Below are 21497 nucleotides of genomic sequence, written 5' to 3'. Positions count from 1 at the left end.
TGACAGCCCGAGTCGTGTAATAATTAAGAATATAACTTCGCACTTTGCTCTAATACAGATGATGTTAGAAAAACCGTCGAAACGTATCTTTCAGAATAAAAATTTGTTTTTTTCTTTCAGTCGTGTTTTTATTTTTGTCCACAATTTCAAAATATCAAAAATATGGGGAAGAATTTAAGTGACCAGCCATACAGACATGACTGGTGCACAGCCAAGTGTCAGGCGTTGAGTTTACCGTAAAGCCGGTAAAATATTTTTTCTCACGGTAAGGATATGAAATAAGAATCGACTTGGTACTTCAGGGCAGAATATTTTTGAACTTCGTGATCGTTGTAGGAGCTCCAGGAAGTTCAATGGAAGTACTTTGATTTGATTGGCTGATCTGATTGGCGGTAAAAAAGACAGAGAGGGAGCGCGAGGGGTGTGCTGGAGGTGTGACAGGTGACTGACCAATCACGTCAATACAATTACTATATTAAATTTACATGTGGAAGATAGAGAATACTGTCGGTGAAAGCCAGAGTCACTCTTCAATTTCACTCCTTTTTTGGAACATTTCGGGATCAAAATCACTCAGAAAACAACATAAAGGTAATATTTCAATGTGTAAGACATGAAATGTTGATTTTATGAGTGTAGTGCCACGTTGTATGATTTCTGCCCGAAGATTCGTAAACGACGTCGTCGCGCCGAATTGAAGATGAAAATTTACAAAGCCGCATTTGCACCTGATTTGGAAGTTATTATTCGTGAACTCACCACATCGTACACTTTAAATTCCATTCAGTTGTCTTATTCACACACTGTACTCTGTTTTGCTGTTATGAATTTACAAGCACGTCGCAGTCGGTCATGAAAAGAATTCACGAGTCTTTCACTCAGTAATAATTTGGATATATCAACAAAGTTGAAATGGTGAATTGGCCTCCGTAACGATTACAAAAGCTGACGTTTCGAGCGTTAGCCGCTTCATCGGAGCGAATGGGCTTTGTCTGAATTCTCTGAGGTTTTGCCGGTGAGGTTTTTATCTCCGCGACCGATAACAGAATTATATCAAGACAGACTTAACTACTTTCTTTAGTTCAGACAAAAATTAATGTGTAAGATATTAAACTGTTTAACCTCCTGTGCATCATGCGTCGCCCTCTGCATTTTGGCGCCTCAGGATGTTCGAAACGGATGTTTGTGTGTTTGAAGTTGACTTCGTGCCTCTTCTTATTTTTCTCGAATTTCTGTCAGTAACTGAATTTTGAACTTTTAGACTTCGAATTCGTACTTATAAGCTATTTTCAGGGGGCTGATTACAAACTTGTGTTGTTCTTTCAAGAAAAATTAGCGTCTTGTGACGATGGCCGACTGTGGTTGTTGGGTTGATTGACTTTTCGTCGGAACCTGCGAGCCGTGTTGACGCTTAAGTCCTTAACAACACGAAATCTCTTCTCGCCAGTAAGATAAAAAACTAAACTTAACTAAACCAAACTAGACCCAAAGGAGAAGAGAAAAACATTCTGCCTTGATCTCACCAAACACAGGAGCTGTAGTTTGTATATAGTGACTCGCCTTGCGTGTCTTGCCTAACGCTTTCCATATGACCACTCGCGTAAAAAGCTGTCAAGTTCGAGTTATGCGGTGATATGTGCTACGTTCATAGTATTTGAAATTTAAAGAAAGAACCTTTCTTTATGACTTGCAGAGAAAAATGAAGTTTACACGCATATAGTAAAGTACAATTTCAATGCAGTGTCTAGGCGACGACAGAGTTATCGAAAAATACGTAAAATGTGCATTAGATATGGCAACCTTTACTACGAGATATTGGAGGGAGATAATGTCTATCCTTTAAAGAACTTTGAGACTCGAGGCTCAAAGCTCAATTGTTCTTTAAAAGACTTTGTCCCTGAAACGTAATATTCGTCTTTTTGCGCACATGTTGGACAATGCCCTTATTCATGCCCGTCTCGATGAAAACTGAACGTGCTGAACCTTGCCGAGGTCTGTTCATTTGTTTAAGACTGTATTGAGTTATTATCCCTTGGTAAGATCGGACTTTGAGGAAGCTTTAACGGGAGACCTGAATAGTTTATTTCTTTACAGGTGACAATGAAAATTTGAGTTGTACACGAGCCTTCATTGTGTAATTTATGCACATACCCTGTTACAAGCAAAACTTAGCCGAGTTTGACTAATGGTCGTGGGTCGTGGGTACAAGTCGTGGGTCGTGGGTGTGGGTGTGGGTGTGGGTAAAAGTCGTGGGTGTGGTTAATACTTAATAATAAAAATAACCATTTAAAATATTAAATATAATAATACATAAATTTTATACAACCCTGTCATTCATTAATTTAACTGTACTTTCTTCTTGTTATTTTATTTTGTTTATTCAATTTACCCTACTTAACGTCTATTTTTATCTGTTATCTCACTGTCAATGAAATTATTAGTTTCAGTTTCGAGACAGGAAGAGAGATAAATCTTGTAATTACATTAAATTAGTCTCACAACACGATAATTCCGGATCTGTCACCAGCGCGATCGCCGACGAGCGTCCATTGGTCGGCTACTCTGGGATTTGATTTTTCCCTTTTTCTGCTTTCTAGGGTAGTTGTCAAGGGAAATCCACAGGACATTCTTTTGTTCTCTTGCGGTTTTCAAGCCTCAGACGATAAAACTTTCCCGAGGTAATTTTCTTAGGGAAAAATCGGTCACACTTGCAAATTTGAGTTTCCCTAGGGAAACTGTCAACAAGTTAAGTTTCCCTAGGACAAAACCCTGTAGTGTGACCACAGCTAATATCGCGTTTACGATCCTCCACTGTCGAGTTACCAGTCTGGCAGAGGTTATGTGTGTGTCTTTTGAGTCAGTCGACTTGTGTACAATCAGTTTTTCTTTGTGTATACAGTGTGTAATTACCAGATTTATCTATCATTCTTTTGTCATTGATGTTGCCAGACGAGATCTCGGAATTTCTGTTCCTTGGCCCCTGACTTTAGCCGCAAATATAGAATTCACGAGCGCTGTCGCAATTTTAACGTTATAGTACTACTATATGAAATCATTTTTGGTACAATCGTACAAAGCAACTCGGGTGTCTCGTTAACACAGACCTCGAAAACGCAGAACGCAGACCGCAGACCGCACAGCTCGAAAAACGTGTACACAGTGTGTAATTACAAGATTTAACTCTCTTCCCTTTGTTATCAAACGAGATCTCGGAATGCGTCGCAAAACTGAAATTAATTTCATTGACAGTGAGATAACAGATAAAAATAGACGTAAAGTAGGGTAAATTGAATAAACAAAATAAAATAACTAGAAGAAAGAACAGTTAAATTAATGAATGACAGGGTTGTATAAAATTTATGTATTATTATATTTAATATTTTAAATGGTTATTTTTATTATTAAGTATTAACCACACCCACGACTTTTACCCACACCCACACCCACACCCACGACCCACGACTTGTACCCACGACCCACGACCCACGACCATTAGTCAAACTCAACTTAGCCAGCGAATGATTACATAATAATGCCTGGGGAAAAGATCAATCATCAGATAACCCTTTGGAATTATTCACTATTACTACAAGTTAACTATGTGTGAGCGCATAGTTTGTTTAACTGTAGACACGTTTTTTTCCTTTTTTTTTTTTTAAATAAAAGACACTATTATGATGTTTACTTGTGATATTATCATGAAACAGTATCAAAACGATGTGATATTTGACAAAGAAAACTTATACGATCACATTGCCTGTTTATCCAGCTGTTGAGTTAGAGGTATTAAGATCCACTGGCATAATCTGTAGTTTTTATCTACCTTTTCCATGTGGGAAGGATTAATTATCTAGTCAGTCTTCTGCTGACAGGTGCACATAGCTTTCAGGAGATGGTTTTGTAATGATTTAAGGTCCCAGAACATTTAGGCATGATTCGTTTGTTTCTTTTTCAAGGAATGTCAACTGCAAAGAGAAGACGATGGCATGTTCCTGCATCAGTTACAGCAAAAACTACATTTAATCCCATTAGATCTATTGTGGACAGAATGAAGATAACACCAAATCCCACAAAGAAAATGATTGCTCTGTCAATAGGTAAGTTACTGTGAGGAAGTGTTGCCAGACACATGACCTGGGTCTCTGTGAGAGGAAAACAGGTGAGACACCAGTGAATGGAATTGAAACAGACTTTGCAGACCAAGCTAAGGTGGAATAAGAAAATCTTTAAAATTAGGAAATATCACAACCAACGTACGAGAGGTGTAGGAGGGTACTGTGTCATGTTAGGAAACAAAATGGCAACAATTGGTTATATCTTTTACTTGGCTTAGTGCAATATTAATTTAATTGTCTTTATTGTTTAGGGGACCCATCAGTGTTTGGGAATTTGGAGCCTTGCCAGGAGATGTTGGATGCTGTTGTGAAGTGCCTGAAGCAATCAAAACATAATGGATATGCTCCTTCAACAGGTCATTAGTACAGACAACTTTGTTTCTGGATCTTGCTGTGTATCTTGAGGCATCTCAGAAAGAAAAGTAGGGTTTTTAGTAAAGTTTTTTTAAGAGAGTAATTGAAGAAAAATAGACTGAACTATACACCGGTTACATTGGTGACTTAAGGGGGCTTGGCTCAATACAGGATTTACTATAATTCCTAATTAACATAACTCATGCCCATCATGGATGAACACTTTGATATTGCAGGTTACGTCAAGGCTCGAGAGGCTATTGCTGCAGAACATTCCCATCCATTATCTCCAATAACTTACAAGGTAAATGGTTTTAATTAATCAACCAGTAAAAATACTTTTGAGAAGAGTGTCAATTTCAGCAGAAATTCTCAGTTCTCTGACATTTTCGATAAAAGTTTGTGGGAGGTGAACAATCTTGTCTCACTCTTGACAACCTTTGAATATTTTCTATCCAGTAATAATTATTATAACTGTGTGTGCATGTTTTTCAGGATGTTGTCCTGGCATGTGGTTGTTCTGGAGCTTTGGAATTAGCTTTAGATGTTCTCCTAAACCCTGGAGATAATGTTCTTCTGCCCAAACCAGGCTTCTCTATTTACCAAACATTGAGCATATCCCGAGGCCATGAAGTCAGACATTACAATCTTTTGGTAAGGTTCTCAACTAGAGGTATGGAAAACTTTAGTGTACAACCCAGGGCCTATTTTTTTGCTACTGCCTTAGTTATTATCTATAATTCTACTAACAACAAGGAAAAGTTAAATTTATTTCAATTTTCAACTGGTATCTTTTCATGAATATTACTTGTACAGTACACTGTTGAAAATGAAAATAAGATGTTTGTAAATGACTTGTCTTGTTTAGCCTGAGAGATCTTGGGAGATTGACCTTGATCACCTCGAGTCGCTGATCGATGACAGAACCAGAGCAATACTTGTTAACAATCCCTCCAATCCTTGTGGGTCAGTTTATTCAAAAGAACACTTGGAAGCTATTCTGGAAGGTAAATACACACCATCTTAAGTCATCTAAAAGAAAAAACTTTGCCAAAAAAAGTAACTTAGTACATGACACTGTCATCTTAAAAAGCTTGATAACACCTATTAATCAAACATTCTCGACTAAACATCATTATTCTTTTCAGTTGCTGAAAGATACATGCTTCCTATCATTGCAGATGAAGTGTATGAATATGCTGTAAGTACTCTATGAACACTACATGAGACAAAATAATACATAAAACAAAATGAATCAAAGAAAACTAAAAGAAGCAACAAATTGTGGCAATTTTTCCCCCCACTTAGGGACCGGTCATTATTTACTGGAGGGGGGGGAGGGCCACTAAACTTTCTTTACTTCAGTCTTTATTGAATATACAGGTAAAAATACATACCAATATTTACATGTTTAAATTATTAATTAAAAAGTTAAAAAGCAGAAGCATATTTAAAATACAGTCTATTAATATAACTAGCTTTAAAACTTTCTGTGTTGACACAAGGTAGTGGGCTTGTTTGAGTTCCCAAACATTTGGAAGATTCTTTAACTTTGGGCAACAATTGTACAGTGGATGAGTAGGCAGGCAGCTGAGAAAAAGTTTGGCCAAGAAGTTGTGGCCTTCCCCCACAAAGGATTTAAAAAAGATTGACCCTCCAAAAACTCAAATAAAAAAAATTGTGACCCTCCCCAACGGCAAAAACTGTAAAACAGTGGTTTATAAATAACTCTCAGCTTTTCACATAGTCAGATATCCACCTTCTTTAGAACAGAATCAATAATAAAGATATCGTCCTTTCCATGTCCTTTCTGTTCTACCAGATTTAGTAGTACACAGAATGTCACTTATTTGCACTTCTTCAATCGCTAACGCCACCACTGCTGTCATCATTGTCGTTATCTCTGTCATCGTCATCATCATAATCACTGTTATCGTCACCCTCGCTGTTATCTTCATCATTTTCACTTTGTTGTGCAGTCTCTGTTGTTTCATCTTCATCACTTTTGCCACCGATTTCCTCCAGAACTACATCAACTGATTCTTCTTCATCAACAACTGTTAACTATTGATCTCGCAATATGGGCAGCAAAAATGTCTACTTTGTCCTGTTTCAATGTGTTCCTTGTACAGCTAATACCATGTTTGTCCAGGTAAAGAACAAGAGAGGAGACTTTCAGCTTTCTAAGCTGCCCTTCCCTTTTCATAAGTGTCCAATCGAAATCACCATATGTTTTGCTTCTTTCTTCTCTTTGAAGCCTTTTCCTTGATTCTTCACGTTTTTTTTTTTTTGAACTTCAGATCTTCAAGATGGCAGACATAATTCTTGACAAGATGATCTTTTACTATGTATTCTCTGCTTAATCTCTGAAAAGCACTTAGTTCATTTAGTAATCCTTTCAAGAGAAATACATGCATAGTTGGTAAAGTAGGTTTCTGTGAATATTATAACACTTTTGATGTTAAAAGAAGAAGTATATTTTATGTTATTGTCCTGTTTGTCGCTATCCATGTTACCTTCATTAAGCAATTTCGGCAGCTGAGCCCTTGGTTGAAAATCTTCCAAAGTTCTGTCGTTTGCTGGAGTGTCATTCACATGGCAGTAATGGAATCCTTCCCTGTTCCTGTCCAGATAGGGACGCCTCACAGGGTCTAGCTTTCGTCTTGACATTTTGTGGCAGAAATCACACTCATTACCATCTATAAAGAATGTAAATATGCACATACTCTTAATTAAAGGAATAACATGAGGTGTTTATTCAAGAAAAACTTCAGTAATACAGGTAGACAAGAGTCTATCTCTCAGCTATTTTTGAGAAGGACATGTTTAATAAAAGTTGTTTACTTCTGAAAAAAAGAATAATGTACGATAAAAGGGCAAAGAAAATTAGAAATAACTTGAGTCTACAGTTATTGTGTGTGTCATTTAAAATCTGGATTAGACGAAGACTCTCGCTGTGAAAAAAGTCATATAGTAAGAGCTTGTTTTCAAATTGAACAAAAGAGAGAAGAAATGGTTGGAGTTACTGGTATGCCAACATGATACAACTCGGCTTAGCAGTGACGCAAGGGACTATCTTTTGAGCCTACTAGGCAAATATGAAGGCAATGCGGCAACCAGTAACAGTAGTTACCATGGCGATGACAATGAAGATGATGATGATCTGAATGATGATGATGATGGTGACGACGACGGATATGATGATGACGATGACTGCAGTGTTTTTGAAGCGGCAAGCCGAATCAGTCCAGTGCAGGAGGATACTTCAGATGACCATTATGGCCCATACTGGGATAATTCCCCAACTTGCACACCATACCTGGTCATGTGTCAGACTAACTGTCAGAAGTTTTCTATATTACTTTTATTCTCGAAGAAAATACTGCCAGTTTCTGTTAAAAAAGTAGAGCATATTATTAGTTATCATTAGTTATATAATCAATGTGTGGTAGCTTCAACTGATCATGACATCTTCTCTTGAGTTGTATTTTTAAATTTGTACAACATTCATACAACAAATGAATCATGCAACAAACCGACACAAATATAAAGTGTTTCATTGAACAGTTGTGCCTTTAATAAAGACCTTTTACATTAATAACACATGTACTTTTCATGCACAGAACTCTGAGTTCAAAGACTCGTGGTGAATACTTATAATCTCAAAAAATTGTAGCCCTCCCCTCAATGGAATTTTTTTTTAAATGGCCCTTCCCAAAATGGAGCTCAAAAAATTGTGACCCTCCCCCCCCCCCCCAATAAATAATGACTGGTCCCTTAGTGTATATTTATTTTGGAATTCATTTACTTGTACTAATGGTGATCAACTCTTGATAGATGAACAACCAGTCAGTCCATTGAAATGTCATTCTGATCAATTTGCTTCAGTTAATAAAATGTTTTATTTCTATTATCATTTTCTGAAGGTTTTCCCTGGATATAAGTTTTATCCACTAGCCCAGTTATCAGACAATGTTCCCATCTTAACTTGTGGTGCAATTTCAAAAAGGTATGGAAATAAGGATTTGCCTTACACAAATCTGCTTCCATGTAACTTCAACTATTGCAAACAGCAATGTGACAAACTGTTTGTTTGTTTTTTTGTTTTTCAGTCTTCTTTTCCTCATTTCAATTTTTTCTGCTATTATTGTTTATTATTATCTATTTGTTTGGTTCGGACACTGATAAGATTTCCTTCCCTGTACAATAATGGTAATTCCAAATTAAGTTTACTCACTCTAAATCTGACCATACTTACTGCTAGGTTTCTTGTGCCTGGCTGGAGATTGGGATGGGTCCTAATCTATGACAAAAATGAAGCATTTGAAAGTGAGGTAAGCTACACTAAACTAAACCATCATCATCAACTTGCAAATATGTAAATAAAATAGCCTTATTAAGACACTAAAATATTAGTAACTCATCCTGGGCCCAGTTGTTCAAAGTCCAATTGACATTATCCCAGGGTTATTTTCTTTATTACCTTGTTCAAAAGCCTTTTTCAGATAATTTCCTCTATTCTTTTCAGGGCATCCATTCATCAAATTGTAGACAAAAGAAATGATACTGAATTTTCTTTTAAAGTTTTCAAATCTGAAACCAGATTTCGCAGTAACCTTGGGTTATCTTAACCCAGCTCTGATCTAAATGATGTCAAGACCAATTGAATTTAACCATAACTGTGCATATCCTAGCTTGTTACTCTACTATCCTTTGCTTACCTGCAAAAATGAAAGGATCACAATGACCAACAGAAATGATAATTATTATATATTAATTTAGTATTTGTTTAATAAACAGGTCAGAACAGGACTGATAGCACTTTCCCAGCAAATCCTGGGCCCAAACACTCTCATTCAAGGTGCCCTACCAGAAATACTGACTAATACACCACAAAGCTTTTTCGATAACACAATGAGGGCCGTCCAGGTAAGGAGAAATGTTGTAGCTCTATTATCCTCACTTGGAGATCAGGATAGCAAACTTAGAAGCAAAATTACACTTGGTTTCATAATCTTTAAAAGATTAATTCTCAAACAAGTGCCAGGAGTAACATGGGATTACTATGGGTTTTCTATTACCACACCAAGATAAATAGCACCTCTTGCTTCACCAAAACAGACACAAAACTTGTGGTGACCAGCTCAGTTCACTGTCATTTTCCCTGGCTCAAGGTATTTTGCTTGGTTATACTTTAAGTCCTCATTGGCTCTTTATAATAATCAGTGTGCCTTGATTGGTACTTCATCTTGCTACTCTGCTTTCAGTCTAAGACCACCCATTAGAGAAGAGACATTCCAAAGTAACTAAAAGAAGCAAAGTTCACTTTTCCTTCCTTTGATAGAAAAATGCTGAAATACTTTACGAGGCACTATTAAGAATTCCAGAACTGGAGCCCATTATGCCATGTGGGGCGATGTACATGATGGTGAGTACTCCCAAGAGAAGTGGAAATTAAACATCAGAAATATCACTGAAAACATATGCCCTAAAAATTAACAGTTTAACTGCAAATTATTAAGCCTTGAAATTTTGCAGAATTTTTTCCCTGATATCCATGGTCACAATGTACCTTGGGATCAAACAGCAAGCACTCTTATTTGGACTTTGACTTGCCCCACTGTGCACAAGACATTTCTTTCAGCTGTTGCCCTGAGTTACCTAAAGATTTCAGTGGCTGGAAATTGAATAATTTGTAGTCAGGTAGAGAGGTTTGATATTTTCCCAGAGTGCATTGCACAATCTAGTAACAAGTCACATTTGCTTTATAAAAAATGGGTGTAGATACAAAAGAGGAAGTTCTTCCTGCGGCTAAAAGTTTTCTTCTGAACAAGGATTTGATAAAAAGCCCACACTGGTACACACTAGTGTAATACAAACCTACTTTTGACTTGGTCTTTGATTACTATAATAATAATAATAACTTTTATTTATATAGCACTCATATCCTGAGCTAATGGCACTTTACAACACTGTGCAGGGGACTTTACCAGACTGCTAAGCAGTTTACAATCAAATAAAGGCGAATCTAACAGATGCCCCCTCCTCCCCAATTCCCTGTAAACAGGACAGACCACATCACAGTAATCTCGTGAGTGGGTTCTTTAACGTCCCCTGCCTAACCAAATTAACTAATTAATAGATGCAGGAGACGGGACCTCCGGTTTATTCGTCCTTATCCGAGAAGACTAGAATTTCTATCCATTTCTTGATGTTATAGAAAGGTAGCACATTCTCCTCAGTTATTTTAAGACCCCGAGTGTTGGTCTGGCTGGGGCTTGAACCCTTGACCTCCTGCACAACAGTCCGGCGCTCAACCAATTGAGCTAACCGGGAGTCAGTTACACATGAATTACACATTCCACATGAATGAAAGAACTAGAAGCTGAATGAATCTTGTTTTTTTTAAGGTTGGAATTGACATATCCAAGTTAGATGGCATTGTGGATGACTTAGACTTCACTGAAAAACTGATTTCAGAACAATCAGTGTTTTGTTTACCAGGAAAGGTAGATAACTGTAACAATACCAATTTTCCTTTTGCAGTATTTAACTGCAAGCAGCATTGTGGCCACTCAGTGTTATAGGAGAGGAAATCAAATAAATGCTATCTAAATTAAAAAAAAGAATTGGACCCCAATTAATTGGATTGGAACTTTTAACAAAGTTTCAGCCATTCTTAAATTACCAGTTTATCTCAAATTCCACATGACTGTGGCTTGACATGGTAATTTTGTCAAGTATTTGCTAAGTTTAAATTGCTCTAACTTTCCTTACAATTACATTGCCCTTCTAAGGGCACTCCTCACAGTATTATTTTGTGCATGAGGAGGCAACTTATTTAACAATCAGTTCTTCATTTCAGTGCTTTCAGTATCCAAATTACTTCCGCATTGTTCTGACTGTACCAGAGGAATTGACTCAGTTGGCATGCAAGAGAATCAACGAGTTTTGCAAAACTCACAGAAGAGTGATCATTGAAAAACCTCTGCCTGAATAGGAACAGGAGCATGATAACATCATAATAGGTACATGTGGTAATTAAAAAGACAAAAGTTGGTAAATTCTTCCTCAGTAGTTGGCTGACTCAGACTTAGATTGCATCTTAATAACAAGTAAATTATAAGAAGAAAACCAGCAACAATAATAGGTGATCAAGATGGTTTTCACAGATTTCACTACTTTCAGAGAGATTTCACAGTGTACAAGATAGCAAATATTTCAAGTTTTCTAATTTAATGTAGGATATTCATGGTTGCTACAGTCATGGTTGTGGCTGACCTTGGCTAAAAATATAGACCACTTTCATAAATGGCTGCCGGATTAATATTCTTTTGTTTAAATTTAAATTAGCCCTTCTGGCCTTGTTCTCCAGTACAAAATTCAAAAGAATACATTATCTCAAGCGAGACCGGAAGGGCTAATTTCAATTTAAACAAAAGAATATAAATCCGGCAGCCATTTATGAAAGTGATCTATTCCTCTCTCTAACCAAACTAAAAATTGCAATTTTTTACATTTTTTATGACAATGCACAAGAAATTGTTAAGATACTTTAATTAACTGGAAAATAATTTTACCTGAAATTTAACAACTGACATAGCAAAGTTGCAGTCAAAAGTAACTTAAATACAACCAAATATTTGATATACCTGTTGAAAATTGTAAAACATTGCAACTGGGAAGATGTTTATGTAACTTAGACAAACAACTTACATTGCTTGGCTAAAACTGTGATCCAAGTCAAATTTTTGTTTGAATTGCAGGCCCTTCGTCTTCACCCATGTTTTAGTGAACAGTGTATATAATTTTCAGCAGATATGCTGGATTCTAAGGTTCTGTTTGAAACAGTTGTCTTTATTGAGATGTGTACCATTTCTTAAGGCTCAAGGACATTTCTTAAATAACAGGCAGACCTATTTTTTAAACCTATGAGGAAGAACTTGGGGTTAAAAAGTTTATTCACCCTTTGTTTCAAACCAAATTTGTCCAAAAAGTTAAATTGTGGAATTTTCAAACTTAAAACAACTGAATATATTCTATCTTTGTACTGTGAAAGACTATTTTCATACTTCAATAGTTGACAACTTTTCTAGTAAAATATTTCTAGAATATTTGCTACATGTACATTTTTTCAATATGTTGGTGGTCTGTCAGAGTATAGCTGAGAACCATGTTTTCGTTATTTAAGCAGACTAAGCCAGTTTGAAAATAATATTTTGGGATTAAATGCTTTATGCGATATTACTATCCTCAGTCATAGGGTAAAAAGTTTATGTCTAGGTAATTGCTTTTACATAATGGAGCCCAGTTGGTGCTCTAACAGATCAGAAATAAGTTTGATTTGTGTGACAGTCAAGGGAAATATAATCACACTGTTTTATTTACAAATTTATTTACAAAATGTTACACATTTTCACAGTTAAATTAGAGGGATACCATCCCATTTGTCAGTGCTGAAATTGTAAGGTATATATTGGAAAAACATATTTATTTAAAAGTTATTTAGAAGACAAAGTTGTTGTATATTCACATTGTTGGTAAAGTAATGACATCGTATAACAAGTGTAATGATTGTTGTGGGAGAGAAATGAAAATTGTATTAAAGAGTTTAGAGTTCATGATAACCACTGAAAGAAAAGTCTTTCTTCTTCTCATTGGACACTAAAAGAGTGAATGAGGTGATGTAGCCCTAATTCATCATAAGTTTACTTGATAACCCTTGAACTCCTAACATCTAATTTCTCCTTGCAATGTCACCCCTGAATCACAGATTAAGTCCAGACTAAAGGAAATGATCATCAAGTGAACTACCCTTTATGTATCATGCCATAACTGCTTTACTCAAAGATAAAAAATGTCCCCAAGTATTTGACTTAATTTTCCTGTTAAACCACAGTTTTACATTTCTTTTAGCTTCACTTACTCTTCTTGCCAAAAGTAACCAGTTGACACCTGGGTGGGTGCAATTTACTCACAAGTAAAAAGAAAAGAAGATAGTCCTCTCTACCAAACACTTTTTGACTCTATAACACCAAATATCTGATTGTCACAGTAACTCTCCCTGCTAGCTGCTACACATTTCCGAAGGCTCCAGTGTACATGTAAGTTGAAGGGAATGTTGGTTTCATAAAGGTTGGTCAGGAAACAAAAAGTTGTCATATGATGTGTGACTGGGTAAAAGCAAGTTTTTAACTCTTGCTTTTTGTTTTTGCACTTGCGTAGATCGTTGTCATTGGTTAATGAAACCACAGTAAGCAAGTACATTTAACTGACTTAGAAAAAGGCATGCCACTCATGGAAATTAACAAGGTCCCCAAAAATATTGCTATTTACAATATATATGTTGAAAGATTTCCTTTAAGATTTGCTTATAGAGCACTAATCACTTCAGTCTTTATTTTCTTGTATTTATTTCATATCAAACCAGAAGCTATTATTCGAAAAAACTTAATACATTTGGTCTAGCATAATTTCAAATTCTTGTGCCATCATGCATTGGTTTCTGTTATGCAGTTGCAGTACCAAATTATATGTTAAATTGGATGCACAAATGAAAAGAGTACCCCTAACAGAACACCAGGAAATCTACTTTGTTTAATTTGGTATGCTGCATTCAACACTCGATGATCTGTTAACTTGCAAAACAGCTAATTCACACTGGCAAGGTGTTCATTAGGCATCAGACATCAGAGAACTCTCCCTCAACAACCCATATTCTTCAACTAACTTTCAATAACCTGAGCTACAGCATTTTCTATTCAAACTTAGAAAAAAATTTAGTATTCCTGTTGTTTAAAACTGCTCTACTGATAATATATTATTTTCTCTATGAAAACCCCGAGTATGTAGTAGATAGCAGATTGTAGATGAGTATTTGTATTTAATGGAATGAAGCTCTGCCTGAGACTCACTGATTTATAGTCTTTAATTCTGGAAACAGGAAATTACGATTTTAGTTACACGAAACTGTTCTGATGGAACATGACTCACAACGGATTTATCATTTCACACAATGAACCCTGATAACGATTCGGCTACCTTGCTCTTGAACTTTCAGAGGAGTTCTGTTGATCTTCCACTAGTCTTTTAAAAGAAAACGAGGACCACTTTTCCATTTATCCTGCAGTGGATCGATAAGCGTCATGTAAATCTGTACTCTTTATTGACCAGCAAAGTCCTCACCAAATTTCATTCGAAAACTGTCATTCCTCAAACCCCCCGCCCCTTTCCTCTACCCAAATTCACCACAAATACAATTCGGCAGTTTACTCAGGAAATTTTTCTGCAAAAGCTATAATAGATCATGTCATTAATAATTCTACACCACAACGTTCTTTGAAGGAAAAATAGGAGTGGGTACAAAAGTGAGACAAGATTCTAACCAAAAAGAATGTGCGAATTGACATGTTCCAATTACTTTCACATGTGTTTGAAAGCAGGCTTGCACGACAATTCGGTAGTTTACTGTTCACTGGTTTTGGATATGACAGCATGTTAACAACCGCCTTCAAACCACCCAAGAAAGAGCAAAGAAAAGGGAGACAGAGCAAACCCTTGAACACAGAGAGTGAAATTACTCACGGCTGTATTCCCCTCAATCTCCGCGTCATTTCCAGCCTCAAAAGCGGTTATTATTCCCAGTGTTGGATCCCGCACTCGCCCGCCATTCTTCAAAGGTTTCTTGTTAGGTACCTCGTGTCGTGTGTGAAAGAAACCCCAAAAACACACTCGACAGCTAAGTGCAACGAGGCTTAGGCTTAGTCAATGCTTAGAGGCTGAGCATGAACCAAACTGAAACCTGGGTTAGGGTTAGATTGCTGATTGAATACAGCACCTTTCACATGAAGAACGCGAACGAGCCACATACTGCTATTATTATTTCGCAAACTGCCGCCATTTTATTCCACCCCATTGACCAATCACAAGACTAGTTCCAGGAAAACCTCTACCAAGATTTAAGGCTTGTCTCGACTTGCCCGATTATTTTTATCTTGTCAACCCATAATTAGAGGACAAAACAAGAACAAAGGGAAAACCAAAACATTGTGACAATCATAAAAAAAAAAAACAGACGAATAAACAAACAAGCAAACAGGGTAGGCCTGTCCCGATTGAGCTGCATAAAATGCTGGAAAGTTCCCAACTGAAATGCTAAAAAGTTGCCAAAAACATTGCCTCAAATCCGAAAAGTTGCTACCTAAATTTGTTGATGTTTTTATATAAACGTTGATTAAAAGCCTAATTTTCCGATCTTCACGTTAATTGCTAATAAAATTGGTCAAGAAAAATAGCTTGAAACCTATATTAGCTTTAAGAGTTAATGGCAAATGTGGGCGAAATTTACGGAACAAAACACATGGTTCATTTGACGTCTTGCCGAAAGTCATTTTAACCGATTATCTGTCGTAATCTTGGATAAGGATCGCAGTAGGTCTGCGAAACGCTGTCATGTGACAAGTTATGTGTCCAAAAGGTTGATGAACATTCATGAAATTGTCGGGATGAATTGAAGTTTACAATAAAATCGTTTACCTTTTCGTGCTTGATATGTGCTCTAACCTACATTTTGCTCAAAAATTGCTCAGAAAGGCAAAAATTGCTCAAGGTTGCTAGAACCGCAAAAATTTGCTTCAGACACCAATCTGTCCGATCACAATCGGGACAGGCCTATTTTAGGGCTTGGAGAAACCAAAAGGGTTATCAACTTTAAACAAAGCTAGGTCAGTTGATCAGAACTCAACATATGCATTCCGATTTTTAAAATTACCAAATTATTACTCTAGATAATTATAACATTGCCTTCTGCTAAAATTATTATTCTGCCCCTGCTCATAGTTTTACATCGCGATAACTGTGTTCCGATAATATACTCGATTCATTTGCATTTGCCTTACCAGACCGCCAAACTTACTGAGTTCGGAGTTAGATTCAAAATTTGCAAAAAAATATTTTCCAGTCTCTTCCCAGAGAAATTTAAAAATTTGCTCTCGATCCTTTCGACAAAACACATCTGTTTTTCAATATTGTCGGCTGGTTTGTAAAGAAGATGGGAAAGTTTGGACGCTTCCGTAGCTTGGTTACGTAGATGCTTCTACTGTAAAAAAACAGATACAATGCTTACCAGGTGTCTATAGACGTTTGGCATCAGGTCAACTTTAAATCCATATTTTTTCCATATCATAAAAGCACTGATAAAAGCAAATTTTCCTTTCATGAAAGCGGCACTTTCCTTCAGTTTTGACTCAGAATTACACATGATCGAAAGCCTCAGGCAGTATTCGACTGGCATGTCCAAAATGGCCTGGGTGCATATTCCTTTTCTGGAAAATGTAGAGAGCGGGAAAATCTTGTCACCGGGTTCCTTCTTGAGACTAATCTGCGAGCATTTATTTCCATTTTTACGGTGCAAGGGAGGAAAGAAAGAAGTTTAGTGCACAATTTCTTTTAAATTTAAGTGGTTTAGAACAGCTCAAACGTGCGTTTTAGTGTCGAGTAAGATAATAAGTCTAAGAAGTCGGCCCAAAGTGTAATTTTTTAGTGGAGACTAAACGAACCTGCAAATCACATCGCGACTCTATTAAAAAAAGCGCTCACGACGCAAGTTGAAGACGGTGACAATCTCAGTGAAAAAGTGTCTCATAAGGGGTAGGAGGTAGGTAAATTCCAATCAGTTTTTTCCTCCTCAGAGCTTTGCTTCTGTGCACTCAATGGCATAGAGAAATCTGCCGTTTAGGGCTTGATTTGCCATCACTGTTATAATAGGAATAACAGTAGTGGCAAAGCAAGCCCACAACGGCAGAAATCGCTAAAAACCACAATGGAAACACAGGGAGTGAGTACGTTTTATAAATCTTATGTGAAATGTTCGTAATTCGAAATATTTGGTGTTGTAAATGGACCATATTTCGCTCTCCGTACTATTCCCTAAGACGCGTTCAACGGTTCCTCGCATAACTTAACACCGCGTCGCACATCGCTTTCATGAATTTTACCTTTTGCTTTAAGACGCCTGTGGTCGATGCGGTCATCCCGCTAACCAATGAAAAGCAACATTTTAAAGTTGCCTGGGGAAAGGTCATCTCTTCTACATCGCAACCATATCAATTTTCGCTTAATAAAAAGTGGCGAGATAGAAGATAGAACAGTGCTCAACCGTTTCGATATGTCTTTGTGCCTCAGTATACTATTGCTTCATTTCAAACTAAGATACTTTTCAGAAAATAGTTCGGACGGTTTGTCACCAAACAGGCGTAGGAATCATGACCTCGACTGTCCAGCTGAAGTTAGAAAAAGGTTAATCTCTTAAGGTTACCTAAATGCCACAATCAGTACAATCAGCTCTCTCTTACCCACCATTCTCCTGGGCCATTCTCCTTTTTTAAGAACTGATTTACCTGTCTAAAGTAATTGGCACGCGCAAACAAATAAACTGAAAAGTTTCAATCAGCAGTTGATGATGAACTGTGTAAGGGTGTGAGCTATTCCTATTGGCTACCGAGAAAATCTACCTTGAACTCGACAAATGACACACGATATTTTCCGATCTCAGTTTTTCACACAAGAAGATTTGAAAGGAAAAGTAATTGGAATATCAAAAGAGGCTCACACGTTTTGGCGCGTTAATAACCAATGAATATTTTGGCCTAGTTTCGTAAAAATTAGCAAACTCTACACACCCTTTTAGGTCGCTCAAAGTTAGGGAATCCCACAAAAATAAAGCCTGAGTTTTTTACTCAACTCATCAAAGCAGTTGTCAACGCGATCATGCCACCGACCAATGAAATACGAGGCTCCAATTAACAAATAGTTTCCGTAACCGTACCGTCTGTGATGACTTCAAAATGCGGCGAGAACAAAAAAAAAAAAAAAAGCCACTGATGTTCTTAACATATTTCGACGTCTAAGGGATCAATTACTCTACAGATCCACGGCACCAAGGAATCTATTTGTACAAGAGAATATCAACTGTTCATATTCTCTTGATTTGTTTTATACGATGAAAATGCAAAATGTTGTTAATGGCAACATCCATACGTCTGTTCTCTCGGAGAATATAAACAGCTTTTAATCTCTTTGTAAGAACCAATCAAAATGCTTGTACGGCTCGGTTTATCAAATAAAAAATGATCCTTTATATTATATATCATTCTATAGTCAAGTCGCACATCTCAATGGGGGAAAGTGAGGTCCACGAGAATATATCCTGAAAGTAGAATGGCAGAAAAAAAAAAAGAAAAAGGAAAAAAAAAGGCACTACTAGCGAAAGAGCGGAAAAGTAAATGAAACCAACTGCGAAACTAGAGGCCAGAATCGATCTACCGACGATCTCCGAAAAAACAAAACTTGGCCATAAATTAGCATACTCGGTACTGTAACTATTTTGTTACCGTCTTCTTAATTTTTAATGAACTCATATCATTTGTTTACGGACTTTTGCTCGAAAATTAACCGATGCTGGTGGCCTAACCGTTGCGAAACAGCAAATCCCTTGACAAAACAAGACTCTAGGACAAAAGTAGATCTTTCAAATCGGCCCTCTTTATCCTCAAGGCAGCAACAAACGCTTTTCATCCAACTTATCTATTGTTTTGTTTTCACGTTTCCATGTTCCAACCAATAGCGAAGCCCCATTTTTCTGTAGATAACCATACATCCCGCAATTCCTTTATTCGCTCTGACGAAGGGCTAATGCACGAAACATCTGCTTTAGAAACTCTCTACGATGGAAAATTTACATTGTTAAATCATTTTATAAACCAAGTTATCTAAAACATTTTTACACTTTGACGACTAGGTTGGGCTTGAATTGATCGCTGGGTACATGAATCAGTTGCAGTTCCAAACGAAAATGGTTAGATATGAGCTCACCGAGCACAAGACTAAAAGCAATACATGCTAATGATGACGCGATTTTTTCCCTATATTTAACAATTATTCCATAAGCGCGCGTTGGATATGAGATGATAGATAGCCAACGAGGCGCTTAGCGCCGTGTTGGCTATAATCATCTCATATCCAACAAGCGCGAGTGGAACACTTGTTTTATTAAAAACATTAGATTAAATTATTAAATTTTATTAAATTTTTTAGCTTCTTTCAATTTTAAGCTGATGCGTATGCTTACCATATTTGTAGATTATGGTATATTGGCTCATATACCATAAAGGCTAAGCCAATAAAAAGCCTTGAATTGCATTATCCAATGATCAAGTTTTTAATAAAGCAAGTTATTCCGTGGCCACTGTATTCACGCGGATCGTCCATCGCCTTCAAAAGTTACTCGTTCTTTAAAACAGCAGGCTCTTCAAACCCTAAGGTATGCTTTGATCGTTTATTGTCTTTTATTTATTGACCTTTTTGTGCTCTTTAATGGAGCTATATTGTGTCAAATTTGCCACGTACAACTTGAGGAACACTTCAAACTATAACTAAGGTTAATTGGATAGATAAGCAGAAGAGGTTGGGTAAGACTGAAGAAAAGGCCGACTATGGAGAAACTTCAAACGTTTTTCAAATGAAAAGCTATAAAAATATGGGATACATTTTTTATATGAAGGCACAAATAATGACGTAGATACCTCGACCATCCTTAAGTTAGATAATTTAAGCCTTGTTAAAGTGCACCTACACCCAAAAAATTTTTTTCGCTTAACGAAGTAAGCTTATTTTTTTGAGTATTTCTGCGCAAAAATTTTTTTATTTGCTCAAATCTTCAATTTTCTATGCCCAGTCAAAATACGGAAAATCGGCCGCCATCTTGCCCCACGACCGAGTTTAAAGAGGAATGGCTCTAGTGGGTAATGTGACGTCAAATCGAGAACACGAAAGTCTGCTTTTCACACATTTTCACTTGTTTGGGAAGGTTGTAGTCGATAATTGTCCGAAAATATGCCGACTAAGTGTGTTGTAGAAGGATGTAGCAACGTGCGAAATTTGCAAGAGGGTATCGCGCTCCATACAATCTTCATACAACACACCTAGTCGGCATATTTCGGACGATATCGACGACAATCTTCCCAAACAAGTGAAAATGTGTGAGATGCAGACTTTCGTGTTCTCGATTTGACGTCACATTACCCGCTAGAGCCATTCTTCTTTAAACTCGGTCGTGGGGCAAGATGGCGGCCGATTTTCCATATTTTGACTGGGCATAGAAAATTGAAGATTTGAGCAAATAAAAAAATTTTTGCGCAGAAATACTCAAAAAAATAAGCTTACTTCGTTAAGCGAAAAAAATTTTTTGGGTGTAGGTGCACTTTAAGCAAATGGCTATAAAAATAGTGTCGAGTTCAGTTGCTTCCTTTCGCAAGCAGAGGTGACCTTTTTGCTCTAATACCTATGTCCCTTTGCTTGTGAAATAAATCGATGTTTCTTCATCGTAACTAACTATTGTAAAACACGTACCGCACAGTTAAGAAAAATTATGATTAAGTTTCTGGGAACTAAATACATTTTAAGTAGTGTATTTCTTATTCGACGGACATCTTGGAGAATAGGACTGAAGAGCAAAATTTAAATTCTGAAAACTTTATGTATCAGATAGATGGGGCTGTCTTGACATCTATTGTAAATTCTCATTCGATTCTTGGATTACATCTAGGCCATGGTATAGAAAATGATTACTAACCAAGATGACTTAGTTCCAAGTTCTTATTTCATAACAATTATTTTAAGAATCATCCGAGTTAGTTCGTCTTCTCAACCTTATGTAACTGAGAAGCGACGATGTCAGTATAACAACCGAGAGAAGAAAGGTATTGAATTGACAAGTATGGATGTCCCCATTGCCAGAATTCTTCTTTAGTTCTTTTGTATTTACTACCTTTTTAACTAGACGGAGAATTAACAAATGGTAAACACCACAGCGTACACTATTGAGTTATGGATGCACGCGGGAGGTTGCTAAGCACGAAAGAAGCGTAAGAGTCGCTCGAGGCGATAGCCGAGAGCGACTCTAGCTTCTTAAGTGCTTAGCAAACCTCCCAAGTGCATCCATAACTCAATAGTGTACGCTGTGGTGTTTAC

At 36.9% G+C, this 21497-nt stretch overlaps 1 protein-coding gene and 1 long non-coding RNA gene across 4 annotated transcripts; one reads left to right on the top strand and one right to left on the bottom strand.

Annotated features, from left to right (window-relative positions):
• The first annotated feature begins 445 nt into the window (after nucleotides 1-445).
• LOC111340817 (tyrosine aminotransferase) lies at nucleotides 446-13096 on the top strand. 3 transcript variants are annotated; one of them, XM_022947729.2, is made up of 14 exons: nucleotides 446-591; nucleotides 3957-4097; nucleotides 4367-4471; nucleotides 4706-4773; nucleotides 4965-5123; nucleotides 5338-5476; nucleotides 5618-5670; nucleotides 8396-8478; nucleotides 8734-8803; nucleotides 9270-9398; nucleotides 9814-9897; nucleotides 10880-10978; nucleotides 11335-11497; nucleotides 12236-13096. In XM_022947729.2, exons 1-13 carry the CDS (start codon nucleotides 486-488, stop codon nucleotides 11467-11469), a joined length of 1371 nt encoding a protein of 456 aa, XP_022803464.2. In that variant the 5' UTR covers nucleotides 446-485; the 3' UTR covers nucleotides 11470-11497; nucleotides 12236-13096. The 3 variants fall into 3 exon arrangements, with proteins under 3 accessions (XP_022803464.2, XP_088607718.1, XP_088607719.1); XM_088751592.1 differs by having other exon boundaries at nucleotides 11335-13096; XM_088751593.1 differs by lacking the exon at nucleotides 446-591 and adding an exon at nucleotides 2525-2678 and having other exon boundaries at nucleotides 11335-13096.
• On the bottom strand, nucleotides 5220-15348 carry LOC148735059 (uncharacterized). Its single transcript, XR_015998270.1, has 5 exons — nucleotides 15054-15348; nucleotides 8728-14592; nucleotides 7603-7861; nucleotides 6986-7168; nucleotides 5220-5469 (listed from the first exon to the last, which is right to left on the bottom strand). It is a non-coding gene; the product is annotated as an uncharacterized LOC148735059 (long non-coding RNA).
• Between the last annotated feature and the right edge of the window lie 6149 nt (nucleotides 15349-21497).

The sequence above is a fragment of the Stylophora pistillata genome, chromosome 3 (assembly GCF_964205215.1).
Source record: "Stylophora pistillata chromosome 3, jaStyPist1.2, whole genome shotgun sequence".
Taxonomy (NCBI): Eukaryota; Metazoa; Cnidaria; class Anthozoa; order Scleractinia; family Pocilloporidae; genus Stylophora; species Stylophora pistillata.
This window is presented reverse-complemented; position numbering and strand designations above follow the sequence as displayed.